At 24.8% G+C, this 16093-nt stretch overlaps 1 protein-coding gene across 1 annotated transcript in view; it reads right to left on the minus strand.

Moving 5' to 3' along the window:
* Positions 1–1603: 1603 nt before the first annotated feature.
* LOC117178400 (cytosolic carboxypeptidase-like protein 5) overlaps positions 1604–16093 on the minus strand; it is a 57118-nt gene continuing 42628 nt past the window's right edge. Inside the window, exon 10 of the mRNA XM_033369828.1 lies at positions 1604–2766. Coding sequence (XP_033225719.1) covers positions 1960–2766 — 807 coding nt within the window. The 3' untranslated portion in view covers positions 1604–1959. The remainder of the gene's footprint in view (positions 2767–16093) is intronic.

Genomic DNA, 16093 nt, shown 5'->3' on the forward strand with positions numbered 1-16093 from the left:
AAAGCAAAATTTTTTTAATTTCTAAGAATACAAAATTTTAGAGCATATATTCCAGGAATTTTAAAATATACTTATAACTTTAAAAAAGATTTTAAAAAATAATTTAAAACCTAAAATTTCGATATATTGAAAAAGAATTGAAAGTGATACTTTCAATTTATCTTTTTTTAAATAATTTTAAGAGAATACTTAATATTTCAAAAAAATTAAACAAAATTTATATTTTTGAATAATTGGAATAAAGAAGTCTTTTAAGCATTTTAAAATTTTTAAGAGAGTAAACATATTTTCTTAAGATTTTCAGGAAACTTTGTAATGATTTTTTAAATGAAAAAATAATTCAAAATTTTTCAAATCATTTGATAAATTGATGAAAGTCGAGTAAATTAAAAAAATATTTAGAAAGTTTAGAAAGAGTCAAAAATAATTTTAAACTTGGAGTGATTTAAAAAAATTAATAGCAAAATCTAGGTTCTTGAAGATTTCGAGAAACAAATTTTTAGAAGTATTTTGAGAATTTGGAAGATTTCAAGAGAATAAACCAATTTATGATTCCTGATCAAATTTAAAATTCCTTTTTATTTTTAAACGTTGATTTTAAAAGACTGTAAAATTTTTTTAACATTTAAAAGATTGTCGAAAAAAAATTGTTAATCAATTTTTTCTATTTTGCAGGATTTAAAAAATTCTAAGAAAAATTTGAATCCGTTTAGAGGATATTAGTAGGATTTTTTGAAAAAGTTGGTAACCTAATTTATAATTAAAAAAAAGATCAATTTTTTTAAACAAAATGCAGGTTTTAGAATATTTCGTAATAAAATTTTCAAGCTTCTAAAGGATTTTTAAATGTTTCAAGATAATAAAGAATTGTCTTAAAATTCCTGGAAAAATTCTAAATGGTATTTATTCACAAAAATTAATTTTAATATTTCGAAGCCAAATTTCAAAGCTTTTTGGCAATTCGGAAAGGTTTTAAGAAAATAACAAATCCGTTCAATTTCATTTCGAATATTCTTTTTCAAATTAATTTTTAAAGAAATTTTTTTTAATTTAAAAAAATATATATATAAACATTTCCAAAAAATCTTAAAGATTTTAAGGCAATTTTTTTAATTTTTTACAATTTTAGGAATAATTTGAGTCAGATTCAAAGATATTCAGGGATTTTGGAAGTTTTGAAGAAGTTACAAATATTTTCAAACTTTAAAAGATTTTCGAAAGTTTATAAAATATTATTTAATTTTTTCCACACTAGCTTTTCTAAAAGTTTATTGTGAGTAGAAGATTTATATGTTTCAAAACAATAAAAATAATATACAGAATTCTAATTATTTATGTGGGACGAAGAAATATTTTCATTTATCAAAAAAATATTGACTATAGGTTACTTAATTTATTGCAGGAAATCATAATTAATACATATAATGATTTGAATTGAACTTATTTTTCAAAATTAAATTTATTGTATCCTTTCAATTCCAGAACTGTAATTTTTCCACAATTGACATAAAGAGGGACAGGTTTTCGACTAATATAAAAATACTCTAATTTAAAATCAATAATAATAAATGTATATATTTCATCCAAATTCAAGTACAACTTGTACAAACTTAAAACAAATAATTTTACAGTAAAGAATTTCTTTTAATACGAACCTGAAAAACTTCCCTCAAATAGCTTCAAATATATTATTACATAACTGAATATTGACCCCATCAATAAAAAATATTATCAAAACAATATTAAATTATTATATCTTCTACAGCAGTCTGCAATAACCAATTTCAATATTTTTTGTTTCTTTTCAATAAATATTTTCATAACATAGCTAACAAATTTCGAGTCAATCCTTTTCCTACTTTATTTTATAAGCCGTTGCTTTAAAGCTAAACATTTTCTACAATGCTAAATAATTTGTTCGACGACAGAAATAACTATTAAAATTAAAACCCTGCAAAGTCAATTGGTAGTATCGCTGGAAATTTGAGTACTAGACGACTCATTAGCTTCAGTCTTATTCCTAATTTTAACTTTCAATTTGGAAGACTTTTTGGACTTCGTCTGCTCTACTTTGAGGCATTGTTTTCTATTTTTTGTGAAAGCCCCTTTCGCTTTTTGTTTACTGCACAAATAAAGCGTTTTTGACAATGCTTTAGTCTTTTTATCCGAAATATTCGCATTTGGCGATTCTCCAATTTCAGGACGAGTTCTTATCAACTTTGGAGAGACGACTTTCAATCTTTTCGTACCTTGTTTCACAACCGCTGTTATTTCCACACTCACATTTTGTTTTTGAATCATACTTGAAGTCGTATTTTTAATAATTGGCTTTCGTCTCTTTGTTTTAACTGCAGTACATTTTTCTTCCAAACAATTGGCTTCCACCGTAGGACGAAACTCAGCAGTCTTTGAAAATTTCTTTTTAACTCTCAATTGAGTCTTATATTGAATTTTAGAAAGCAAAGAACTACTTTGAACAGCAGGTTTTTGACTGCATGAAATCTGAGATTTTGGTTGTTTGCGATTCATAATTTGTCTCGGTTTTTTGTTGCTCTTGATTTTTTTAATCGCTGTATACAAAGAGGTTGTTCTTCTAACCATACATGGCTTTTTTACGATACTAGTTTCGCTTTTTGCTGATTGTGAACCAGTTGCAATCTCCAGCGAAGCAGAATTGGATTTTATTTCAAATTTTTCTGCTTTTCTTGCTGGAATATTCTCTTGTGAACATTCTCTTATACTTGCTCCACCTAATCCACTGTTATCCTGTGGATAAAATGAGGCATGAAAACTTTTTTTTTAAAAGGTTCATTTCCTTTCTACAACTCCTTCAGGGTTGCTACAAAATCCCAATTTCGAAGTTCCCTAACTTTTCCCTGGCCAATTTTATATTTTACTGTAAATTTTTTGTTTAGTTATGAAAACAATCTTATACAAAGTTATACTGAAATTTGTAATGAGTCATCCACAAATTACGTAAGACGATTTAGGAGAGGGAACATTTTTTTCCATCTCAGGTAGGTGGTGGGGGCGGGGGGTAAAAGATCGTATATTAGAAAAATTTTTACCAGAAAAATAAGATCAATTTTCCACCAAGAAAAACTAATTTTTAATCAAATAGATGAACTTTCAACTAAAAAGTATCAATATTAAGTTTTAAAAATGCTTCACCATATGAAAACAATTTTCAACCAAATATTTCAATTTTTAAACAAGGGGAGAAAGTTTCTACCAAAAAATAAGAATTTTTCTCAAAAATATGAAGTTTTAACAAAAAAATAATTTCGAATGTATCTGTGCAATTTTAAAGCCAAAAAAATATGAACTTCTTACAATTTAATAAGATTTTTAATCCAAAAATATTAAATTTTTACCTAAATAATTAAGTTTTCAACAAAAAAAAAAACGATTTTAGAAGCGAAAATGAAATATTTACATTTTCAGTAAAAAAAGTTAATTTTCAACAACAAGAAAGACGAAATTATAAACGAAGAAATGGACTTTCGATTAAAATAATAAATGTTTAATTTAAAATATGAATGTGTAACGAAAAAAATGGAAATTCAACTAATTACAGTACATTTCTTTTGAAGAAGGCGAATTTTTAACAAAGTTAATAAATTTTCAATAAAATATAAATTTTCAGCCAGGATCTTTTTTTCGAAAAGATGAATTTTTAACCAAAAAATCATTTACAACGAATCTTTGCAATTTTAAAGCCAAAAAATACGAACTCTCTAGAAAGTAATTAAATTTTTAATCCAAAAATATGAATTGTTTACTTAAATAATTAAGTTTTTAAACAAAAAATGCCGACTTTTGAAAGGAAAATGAAATATTTAAATTTTCAGTAAAAAAGGTCATTTTCAACAACAAAAAAGACGAAGTTTTAAACGAAGAAATGGACTTTTAACTGAAATGGTGAATCTTCAACTTGATATATAAATTTTTAACGAAAAAATTTCAATTTGAACAGATTACAGTACATTTAATTTGAAGAAGTTGAATTTTTAAAAAAGTAAACAAATTTTCAATCAAAAATAAATTTTCAACCACGAAGTTTTTTTCCAAAAGATGAATTTTTAACAAATTACATGAATTTTCAGCTAAAAATTCCTAACAAAAGTAAAAAAATTATATTTGCAATTAATGACGAGTTTTAAAGCAAAAATGAAACAGATACATTTTCAGTTAAAGAAATGAATTTTCAACCAAACAAAAAGTATTTTCAACGACAGAAATGAACTTTCAACTGCAATTATGAATCTTGAGCCAATAAAATAAAATTTTCAACAAATAAGACAACAAATTTTCAACAAAATAAACGAATTTTTAACTAATAAAAAATTTTGAAGCAAAAACAGAATAGTAAAATGAACAATTTGACGGATAAAATTTCCATTTTCAACAAAATACGTCATTTTTCAACCAAAAAGATAAATTCTTAACAACAAAAATTAAATTGCGACCAAGAAAGATGAATTTTCAACAATATAAATAAGTTTTCAAGAAAATAATTCAAACTTTAACAAAAAAATTAACAAATTTTTCGAATAAACGATGAATCTTCAAACAAAAAATGAATGCTTAATAAAATAGTTGAATTTTCAACGTAAAAAATAAAATTTCGAACAAGAAGAGGATTTTTTCACCTAGAAGATAATTATTTTACCACAAAAGGCGAATTTTCACCAAAAAAATAAATAAATTTTTAACAAAAAACTTCAATTTTCAACTAAATTTATGAATCATTTACCAACAAAATTATTTCTTAACAAAAGAATGTAACTTCAAACTAAGTAGTTAAATTTCCATTCCAAACAAGATGAATTCTGAAAAAAAAATGTTGTATTTGATATTTCAACCAAAAAATATTTTTATTATAAACCAAACACAGTTGAATTCGACCAAAAATTAGAATTTTTAATAGAAAAGTTAAATTTTCAAACTGAGGGTATTAATTTTCCAACAAAGACATAATTTTCAATCAAATAGTTTCATTTTGAATAAAAGAGATAATTCTCTAACAAACAAAGGAGTTAAATTTTCAACAAAAAAGTTCAATTTTCAACTAAAATAAGAAAACGTCAACTAAAAAGATCAATTCTCAATAAAAAATTTAATAGTTGATATTTCAATAAAAAAATTAATTTTAAACCAAAAACAGTTAAATTCAAGAAAAGAGAAAGGATTTTTAGCAAAAGAGTTGAATTTTCAAACTGAGAATATAAATTTTCAACAAAAAACTAAATTTAAACTAAAATAGTTGAATTTTTCACAAAAATTATTGAATTTGTAACATAAATAGACGAATTTTCAATTAAAAAATTACTTTAACAAAATTGTTAAATTGTTAACAAAATAATCAAATTTTAAAATTCAAGATGAATTCCTAAACAAAAAAAAATGATTATAAAATCGAAGCACGATTCAGAAAAACGCCCTGTGTAATTTCTAAATGACCCCTAAACTTCAACTTCAGTTCATCAAAAATTTCTTTTGACTTTTTCAGGTTTTTCCTGACATTTCCTGACTCCCCTGCTCAGTTTTGAATTCTCTGACGTTCCAGAATTTTCTACCTTGTAGCAACCCTGTCTTTTCATTGAATTTACTCATTTGAGCTGTAATTCGAAAGCTTCTATATATGAGAGAGAGATTAAAGTGTGCGAACGACTAGACTAACATTGAAAACAGTGTTATTCTTTTTAGGAAAATGTGCGAGAGTCAAACGTAATTGTTGGGAAGCGGATTAAAGCCACTGCGAAGTTTGCTGATGAGCACCGTTCGGCTCTAATGCGGTGAACCGTCAGCTTAGGCGCAGTTGTTTGTACGCGGGAGGTTTAGACGCGGGAGGTTTAGACGCGGGTGGTTTAGATGCGAGTGGTTTAGGCCCGGGAAGTTCAGGCGCAGCTGTTTAGACGCGAAAGGTTTAAGTACAAGGCATTTAGCCGCCAGGTCGTTTAGGCACCGAGCTATTTAATTTTTATTTACGTATTACGAATGTAAAAGAAACTTATGAATTACATTGTTGCTTTAAAACATGAGCTGCAACTAAATAATGGATATTATCGAAAGTTTTTAAACAGAAATAATTAAATAAAAACAGGAATCTTCCCAGAACGTAAATTACTTTTCTTAATAACTTACTATAAATTGTATAAGAAATTTAAAAATCTTCTGTGACCCACTCTAGGTCTTTTATTCGATAATAAGATGGAATGAATGTTGTAGTGATATATTTTAAATTATAAATGTATTTATTGATATTTCACAACGCAATATGAGAGTATTAGCTTTCTTTCAAGCATTTGAGAAACAGTAACTCGCAACTGTCATTTAATAAAAACGCAACTCGTTCTTCACTTGAGATTATAATAAGACAATGAATCGCAGGGATATTCTTTTATCGGCTGTTCAATAAAAACATTAAAAACAATTGACAATTAAAATTATCCGAAGTCAGATAATTTTTATTCGCCTCCCGACATTTATTTTTCGCCGACCTGGCGGCTAAACGTCCCGCGTTTAAAATTCTAGCGTCTAAACTTAGCAGCACCGAAATATGCGGCGCCTAAGCCTCCCGCGTCTAAACCTCCCGCGTCTAAACCTCCCACGTCTCAACAGCTGCGCCTAAACTTCACGTCTTCATAGCAACGTGCGTACCCAGCGTGGGGATGCATGTGAGAGCCGAGATGCGTTCGTTAGATAACTTCTCAATGGCTTTAATCCGCTCCCTATTGATTGTTTAAAGTTAAGGAAAACTACTTACTTAAAAAAATAAAAAGCTCTTCTGGAAAAAATACAATTTAGAATTAGAAACTTCACTTTGTAATTTTAAAATTGTGCAAAGTAGAGGAAAAGTTAGGGCAAGCAGGAAAAAAATAAAAGCAAAGCAAATAAATATGTAAAAAGACTTGGAATTTATTAACACAATTATTAACACGATATAAATGTGTACATTGCGTTGTATACTCGAAATATATGTTCACCTTTCAAAATATTGTACACTCTTCTCTTCAATTTCGAAAAAAAATGGTATTTTAAGACACACATTGTATTATTTGCATAATACCCTCAATACCCTGACTACCTTATTCAATAATTTTCTTAATCATTTTCTCATCAAGACGCATTAAGATTTTATTAAATGTACATAAATAGTTCATTTTTAGGATACAAACTTGGTCTATTAAAACTGTCCCGTAAATTATACAATATTCAAGGATCTAATATTTTTTGCTAGCCATAAGCCGTCAAATTTCATTGCACGTCCTAGAGAACGAGTCACCTTCATCCAGTGATTTCTTAGATCGATCGCTTATATTATGAAGTGCCTTTCGCTAGAGAAATGGACATTATTAATAACAGTATAAAATTTCAATTCATCGTCACAACCATAAATGCATTTTTTCTTCTTGTTAGAAATATATTTGCGATATGTTAAGTGCACTCAAAATTACCCTGGATCCATATAATATTTATGATAATCAGAAGCGGACTGGAATGCACCCATTTTTGTTAAACAAATCAAAAGATTTGTAAGACTTCATCATATTTCAAGGGAATTCGTAGGATATCCAAGAATTAGAATTGTTTTAAGAAATTTTTCAAGGTTTCAAACTTAAAAAAAAATTCAACAAATTTTAAGGCTGTTCGACGAATGGAGATTTAATAAGAGAAGACCGCTACTAAATGCGATTATAAAAAATAAATTTAAAAAATGCATGCAGCGAGGATCGAACCCGCAACTTTCCGGATATGAAGCAGAAGTAATACTGCTTTAGCTGTTAACCGATGGGAACTGTTTTTCGCCGAATTCTGTGGCAAATAATTCAACATTCATTTTCTCGAAAAATGTGGAAAATCTCATATTACTGCTTTGAAAAATAATCCCTAGGTTAGGAGCTTTCATTTAAAAAATTAGAAATAGAAACTAAAACTTACAATTAGCGGCCTCCTCTTGTAAAAGATTTTAAATTTTGTATCTTATTGCAAAGAATTTCCTCAATTTTCTATGGATTTTGAAGTATTGTATAGGATTTAAAAGGTTTTAGGGTATTTTTAATTATTTTAAGAGCCTTCAGAGAATTCAAGGATTGTGAAGTACTTAAAAAAATTCCTCAGGGTTTTAAAGAATTTTCCTGACTTTCGGAAGATTTGATAGGATTTAATAAAATTTATAAAATTTTAGAAGATTGCAAGGGATTTTAGAAGATTTCCAAAATTTTTAAATATTTCAAAAATTTACTATGGATTTACTATGTGATTTAAAAAATTCTAGCATATTTTAAAAGATTTCAATAGATTTCAAGAGATTCGAAATATTTTAAGGGAATTTTAAAAGATTCTCATAAATTCTCAAAAAACTTAGCAAATGTCAAAAAATTTCTAGGGATTTTAATTATTTTCTTGGATATTTAAAAAATTTGCATACTGTTTTAAAGAATTTTGAAAGATTTGGAAGGATGTTAGGTTTTTACAAAAAAGAATATTAATGATTTTTAGGCATTTATAGAGATGACATACAGCTTTAAACCATTTTCTAGAATTTCGGTAGAAGTTAAATGATTTTGTAGACTTTCGTTGGATTTTTAATTATTTTATATGATCTACAATGTTTTCTAATATTTAAAAAAATATAAATATTTCAACAGCTTTTAAGAATTTAAAAGGATTTCAAGAGATTTGAAAAGTTTCACGGTATTTTAAAAGATTCCAAGGAATTGTCAAGATAATAAAAATCGACAAGGAATTTCTAAGAATTTTAATGATTTTTAGGTATTTATAAAAATATTTTGCAGCTTTAAATAATTTCAGATTTCAAGAATTTGAAGGGATTTTAAAGATTTTAGTATATTTTAAAAGATTCCAAGGAATTTCCAAAATATTTAAAAATGAAAGTGGAATTTTCAAGATTTTTAAAGAATTTTAGGTATTTATAAAAATATAAGAGCTTTAAATAATTTTCTAGAATTTTGGTAGAATTTCAATGATTTTATAAGATTCACAAGATTTTAGAATATTTAAAAAATATACAAATTCCAATAGATTTCAAGAATTTAAAAGTAGTTCAAGGAATTTTAAAGATTTCAGGGTATTTAAAAATATTTCAATGAATTTTAAACTTAATATTTAAAAGAGACGAAGAATTTCCTAAAATTTTAATTACTGTTAAGTACATATTTATAAAAATATTTTAAATAATTTTATGTGATCTATAAGGTCTTACAATATTTTAAAAGATATCAAGATTGCAATAAATTTTGAAGAATGTAAAAGGATTTCAAGGAATTTTAAAGATTTTAAGATATTTTAAAAGAGTCCAAGAAATTTTCAAAATATTTGAAAATCGACAACGAATTTCAAATAAATTAATGAATTTTAGGTAATTATAAAAATATTATACAACTTTAAATAATTTTTTAGAATTTCAGTAGATTTTTAATGATTTCATATGATCAATAAGGTTTTAGAATATTTTTAAAGATTTCAATAGATTTCAAAAATTTGAAATGATTTTAATGATTTTCAGATGTTTTAAAAGATTCTAGGGAATTTAAAAAAAAAATAAAAATCGACAAGGAATCTCCTAGAAATTTAATGATTTCTAGGTATTAATAGAAATTCCAAACAACTGTAAATCATTTATAACAATTTTTGGATTTGGAATGACTTTATATGATATATAAGGTTTTAGAATATTTTAAAGGTTCCAAGATTTCAATCGATTTCAAGAATTTAGAAGGATACTTTAAATAATTTTGTAAAATTTCGGTAGATTTTGAATTATTTTATATGGTTCATAAGATTCTAGAATATTTTAAAAGATTCCAAAATTTCAACAGATTTCATGAATTTAAAAGGATTTCGAGGTATTTTGAAGATTTTATATTTCAGAATATTCCAAAGAATTTTCAAAATATTTAAAAATTGAAAGGGAAATTTAAAGAATGTGATTGGTTTTACGGTATTAAAAAATTGTCAGAGCTTTAAATAATTTTTTAGAATTTCGGTAGATTTTGAATCATTTTATATGATCTATGGGCGCTTTCGAATAATTCAAGAGATTCCAATATTTCAATTGCTTTTGAGAATTTAAAAGGATTTTAAGGGATTTTTAAGATTTTGAGAAATTTCCAAAAATTCCAAGGAATTTTCAAAATTATTAAATAATTGACAAGGTATTTTTAAGAATTTTAATGATTATCGGCATTTATAAAAAATATCAGAGCTTTAAATAATTTTCTAGAATTCTAATAATTTTTAGATATTTATAAAAAAATTATACAGCTTTAAATAATTTTTTAGAATTTCGAAATATTTCAAATGACTTTCTATAATCTATAAGTTTTCTAAATATTTTAAAAAATATCAATATTTCAATAGATTTCAATCATTTAAAAGGATTTGAAAGGATTTTTAATATTGTAAGGAATTTTCAACATATTTCAAAATCGGCTTAGAATTTCAAAGAATGTCAAGGAATTTTAAATATTTTAGTGCATTTCAAAAGTTTTCAAAGAAAATTTTCAATATTATTCAAAAATCGACAAGAATTTACAAACATTTGATTGATTTTTAGATATTTATAAAAACATACGGTTTTAAATACGGCATAGAATACGGCAAAGAATTTGCATAATTTTTTATGATTTTTAGGTATTTATAAAAATATCAGCACTTTAAATAATTTTCTAGAATTTCGCTAGATTGTAAATGATTTTATATGACCTATAAGGTTTTAAAATATTTAAAAAGACATCAAGATTTCATTAGATTTCAAGAATTTAAAAGGATTTCACGAGATTTTAAAGATTTCAGGGTACTTAAAAATATTCCAAGAAATTTTCAAAATATTCAAAAATGGACAAGGAAATTCTAAGAATTTGATTGAATTTTAGATATTTCTAAATAAGTCATACAGCTTGAAATAATTTTCAAGAACTTCGGTAGATTTTTAATGGTTTTAGGTGATCCATAAATTTTTAGAATATATTTAAATATATCAAGATTTCAATAGATCTCAAGAATTTCAAGGATCGTCAAAGAATTTTAAAGATTTTAGTGCATTTAAAAATATTCCAAGGAATTTTCCAAATTATTAAAAAATCAAAAAGGATTTACAAAAAATTTATTTATTTTTAGGTATTTATAAAAATATTATACGGTTTTTAATAAGTTTCTAGAATTTACAAAAATTTCGAGAAATTTTGCAATAATATTTTAAGGAATTCTAACGGATTTTATCATATTTCTGATGATTTAAATTATTTTTATTGATTTTAAAAACTCTCAGTTTTCCGGGATTTCAGAAAATTTTATCAGATTTTGTGGAATGTTATGGGATTTTCAATGGATTTTATGAGATTTCAACGGATTGTAAAGATTTGAAATAAAAATTACATCAGATTTTATAGGATTTGCAAAATTTTAAGTATTTTTTTTATAATTTTGTAACGATTTACGGCCAGTCCGCCGCTGATGATAGTAAAGCAGTGCTGTCTAATTTTCGAGTCTACAAAAGCCATACCATTTTCCAAATTTTTAGAAAACTGGTCACCAAATTCTAAAAGAGATAGGACTCGTAAAATATTTATTAGGCAGCATTTATTTAAGGCACTATTTACAATAATAAATAATAAAAAAAGCTCGCTTTGAAGTAGGTTATAAAAATGTACAGATAAAATCTTAGTATAGAAAATGAGGATGAAATTTATAATTATATGTACAATACTTATTAGAGTGGTTCCAAGATTTTTTAACACAATATTTTAGGGGAATTAATTTGAATTTATTAAAAACATTAACCTGTCATTTAACCACTCTAACGATCGTGAAAGCACGACTCTTTATGATTTTATCAAAACAATTTGGAATATATAAATAAACACATCAAAAGATTCATTTTATCTAATCTCCACAAGAAATTATTGTCTTAGATTAATGATTTTTGTCCATTCGGTTTAAAATTCCGAAAACCTTACAAATGTTTATGAAGATGAAACAAAACTTTCACCCCATTTTGCATAAATATCAATATAAATATTTTTATCAAACTTTTATAAAATTATAAAGGGGATTTCTAAATTTTTAATTACTTAGTAGGGGGAGGGTCAAAAATAAAAAATTATGATCAATTTGGAATCGATTTTCCTGAGTGCAATAAGAAATTTATTTAAATCTTCAAGTTTCAATTTCGATTTCTGGGTCTTGAGATTTTTTTCTATTGCATTTTTTTGAATGCAAAATTTTTAAAGAGATTTTTGAACCCCAGGATGCAAAAAAAATATATTGGTTTCAAATGGTTCAAATCTATAAAATAAATTATAGAAATATCACACGGTTCGATTGAAATTACTTGAACCCAAAAATGAAGCGAAACATGAAAAAAAAACTTATTTTTCGATGTTGAGAGGTAAAAATTTCTTTTTCACAATTTTATACGGAAAAAAGAGTTAAATCGATAAAATTTGATTTGATTAAGCGTAGGATAGTTTTTTATTTATTTTAATTTAGTTAATCACTAACTGATCAGATAATGATAATAATTGTATGGTTGAAAATTTTTTATATCAACAATAATTATACGTTTCCCTTATAGAATTTTTGTAATCTTGGTAAAAAATAAACAATATTATTTTTTAAACATAAAAAACTATCCTCAGATTATATAAATCAAAATTTATTTGTTCTTATTTTTTTATCGTATAAAACTGAAAATCCTTTTTTTTACCTCTTAAAATTAAAGTATAGTAAACAAGTATTTTGTACCAATTTTTCATAAAATATTTATTTTATTTTTAATTAATTATGTATGATACTGATTAATATAATTTTTTTATATCTCGATACATTAAAAAAACGAAAATTTCTATTTTTTTAAATTGAAAATATTTTTTTTTAAAGGCCAGGCCGAAGATTTTGTTTTTATTGAAAAATATTGTAAGATATTTTAGATAAAAAATATTTTTTAAATCTTTATTTTCTCACTTTTGGGCTGAAGTTATTTAAATATACTTCGAGTCGAAAAATCTCTTAGCGAGAACATATGTGGTTTTTTCTAGGAAATTAGGCGACACGTTATTTTCCAATTTTAGGGGGGGGGAAGCCAAAAAGACGAATTTTCTACATAAAAGTTGAATTTTCAAAATGAAAATATAAATTTGCCAGAAAATTTTTTATTTTTAACCAAATATTTGAATTTCCTAACAAAATAATAGAATTATAAGCCAAATAGTTGAATTTTCATTTTAAAAAATTAATCTTAAACAACAAAAAATAATAATATTCAATAAAAGCAGATTAATTTTTAACCAAACAGGTAGACTTTAAACGAAAAAATTGAATTTTCTACCAAACTGTTTAAATTTCATGCCAAAAAGACAAATTTTGTACAGATAAGTTTAATTTTTAACCGGAAAATATGAATTTCCAATAAAATAGCTAATTTCAATGAAATAGTTTTAGTTTATAACAAAATAGATCAATTTTCAGTTGAAAAAATTAATCTTCAACCGGAAGAAAAATAAGTTTCAACGAAATAGTTAAATTTTCTAATAAATAATCAAATTTTAAAGTCAAGAAATAGAATCTTCAACAAAAATGTTAAATTCTGAATCAAAAACGACTAATTTTTAGAAAAATAGTCGTATTTTTATTTTAAAAAATGAAATTTCTATATAAAAAAACATGAATTTTCAACCAAAAAATATTAATTCTCAACGAAAAATAGTTTTAACCAAAAAAGATTAATTTTCAAACAGACAATTAGAATTTCAACAAAAAGTTGTATTTCCTAAAAAACTGAAATTTTGAAGCCGAAAAGACAATTTTTCATCATGAAAATGTAAATTTTTAACCAAAAATTTCAATTTTAACTTAAAAAAGAGTATTTTTCTACCCAAAAAGATAAATTTTCGACAAAAATAGTTGAAATATCAAGCCAAAAAAATCAATTTTCTACAAAAAAGTGTCATTTTTGACATCAAATTAATTTTAAACAGAAAAGTTAATTTTTAACCAAATAGATGACTTTTCTATTAAAACAGTTTAATTTTCTATTCAAAAAGATTCATTTTTAACAAAATAGTTAAATCCTCCACTAAAACAAATTAATTTTTAGTCAACCTGTTGCATTTTTAACAAATTTCTACCAAAAGAGATGAATTTTTAATAACAAAATTATTAAATTTTCAAACGTAGAGAGGAATTTTCAACCAAAAAATTGAATTTTTGACAAAGCAATTCAACTTTCGACGAAACAGTTAAATTTTCAACTAAAAAAGATTATTTTTTTATTGGGCTAGTTGAATTTTCAAGCCCAAAAATAAACGAATTTTCTGCAAAAGGTGGTATTAAAAACAGAAAAGTTATTTTTTAACGAAACAGATGAATTTTCTACCAAAATAGATAAATTTTCAACAAAAAGAAGAAGAAAACTAATTTCCAACAAAACCAAACGAAAAGATTAATTATCTACCAAACTGGTTGAATTTTCAAACAAACAAAAAACGAATTTTCTACAAAAAAAAGTGGTACTTTAGAAAAAAAAGTTCAAATAAGCTGATGGATTTTCTACCAAATTAGTCCAATTTTAAAGCCAAAAATAACAATTTTCTACAAAAAGGTTGACTTTTCAAGCAAAAACGAGGAATTTTAAACAAACAAAAAAAAACTAATTTTCAACAAAATAATTAAATTTTCAACCAAAACGACAATTTTAAAAAAGAAATCAATTTTTGAAAAAGTTCAACTTTCGACTAAGCAGTTAATTTTTCAACCAGAAAGGATGAATTCTCTACTAAATAGGTGAATTTTTAAGCGAAAAAAAACAAACTAATTTTTTACCAAAAAAGTGGTATTTTCCTTAGAAAAATGAATTTTCAACAGAAAAGTTCTTTTTTAACAAAACAGGTAAAATTTCTACCAAATGAAATAATTTAAACGAAAAAAAAATTTACAACAAAACAAAACCAAAGATATCAATTTATACAAAAAAATAAAATAATTTAAAAATTAGTTCAACTTTTACACAAGCAGTTACGTTTTCAACAAAAAAAATGAATTTTCTGCAAAACTAATTGAATTTTTAACAACAACAAAATAATTTTCTACAGAAAACTTTACTTTTTCGCAAAAATCAGGAATTTTCAGCAAACAAAAAAATAATTTGAACCAAATAATTGAGTTTTTAATCCAAGATATGAATTTTCAAACAACAAAAAATTAATTTTTGATAAAGTAGTTAAACTTTCAACCAAACAGTTAAGTTATCAACAAAAAAGATTAATTTTCCACTAAAACAGGTGAATTTTCAAGACAAAAAAAAATTTCTACACACAAAAAATGGTATTTTCAACCGAATGGCAAAATTCAAAAGAAAAGTTCATTTTTAACGAAACACATGAATTTTTTACCAAAATAATTGAAGTTTAAAACCAAAAAAAGTCTTTTCTACCAAAAGTTGACTTTTCAGCAAAAACGAGGAATGTTCAGCAAAAAAATAAAATTGAAAGAACCAAATAATTAACTTTTTCATTATAAAGAGCAATCTTCAAACTACAAAAAAAATTTTTTTGAGAAAGTACTTGAACTTTCCACCAAACAGATAATTTAAAAAAAAAAACCAAGACAAATATAGTAGTTAATATTTCAATGAAAAGGCGAGGTTTTATCTATTGAAACGGTAGAATTTCCAGTAAAAAAAATTGATTTTTAACGACACCAAAAAAGATAAATTTTAATTATAAAAGAGCAAAAGGTATTTTTCCTAGAACATTTTCAATTGAGAAAACATTTTTCTCAACATTTTTTCGTATCTGTGCACATTAGGGTGGCTCAAAAAGCCTTTTATTTTTTAGAGGGCAACGATCCCCCCAATTTCATTCCAAATCCGAAGAAAGAAATTCCCTAATTTTTATTTTTTTATTTTTCGATTTTAGCAGGTGCCGGTTTTGACTTGAAGTTTCCCATGTAAAATGCATGGTGAAAAATCAGTTTTTTGAGTTTTTGGAATAATTTTTTAAGGTTCGGAAAAATGTGACGAGAAAGTATGGGGGCCTGTAGATAATTATCCAACGACGAATTTCATGTA

The sequence above is a fragment of the Belonocnema kinseyi genome, chromosome 8 (genome assembly GCF_010883055.1).
Source record: "Belonocnema kinseyi isolate 2016_QV_RU_SX_M_011 chromosome 8, B_treatae_v1, whole genome shotgun sequence".
In the NCBI taxonomy this organism is placed as follows: domain Eukaryota; kingdom Metazoa; phylum Arthropoda; class Insecta; order Hymenoptera; family Cynipidae; genus Belonocnema; species Belonocnema kinseyi.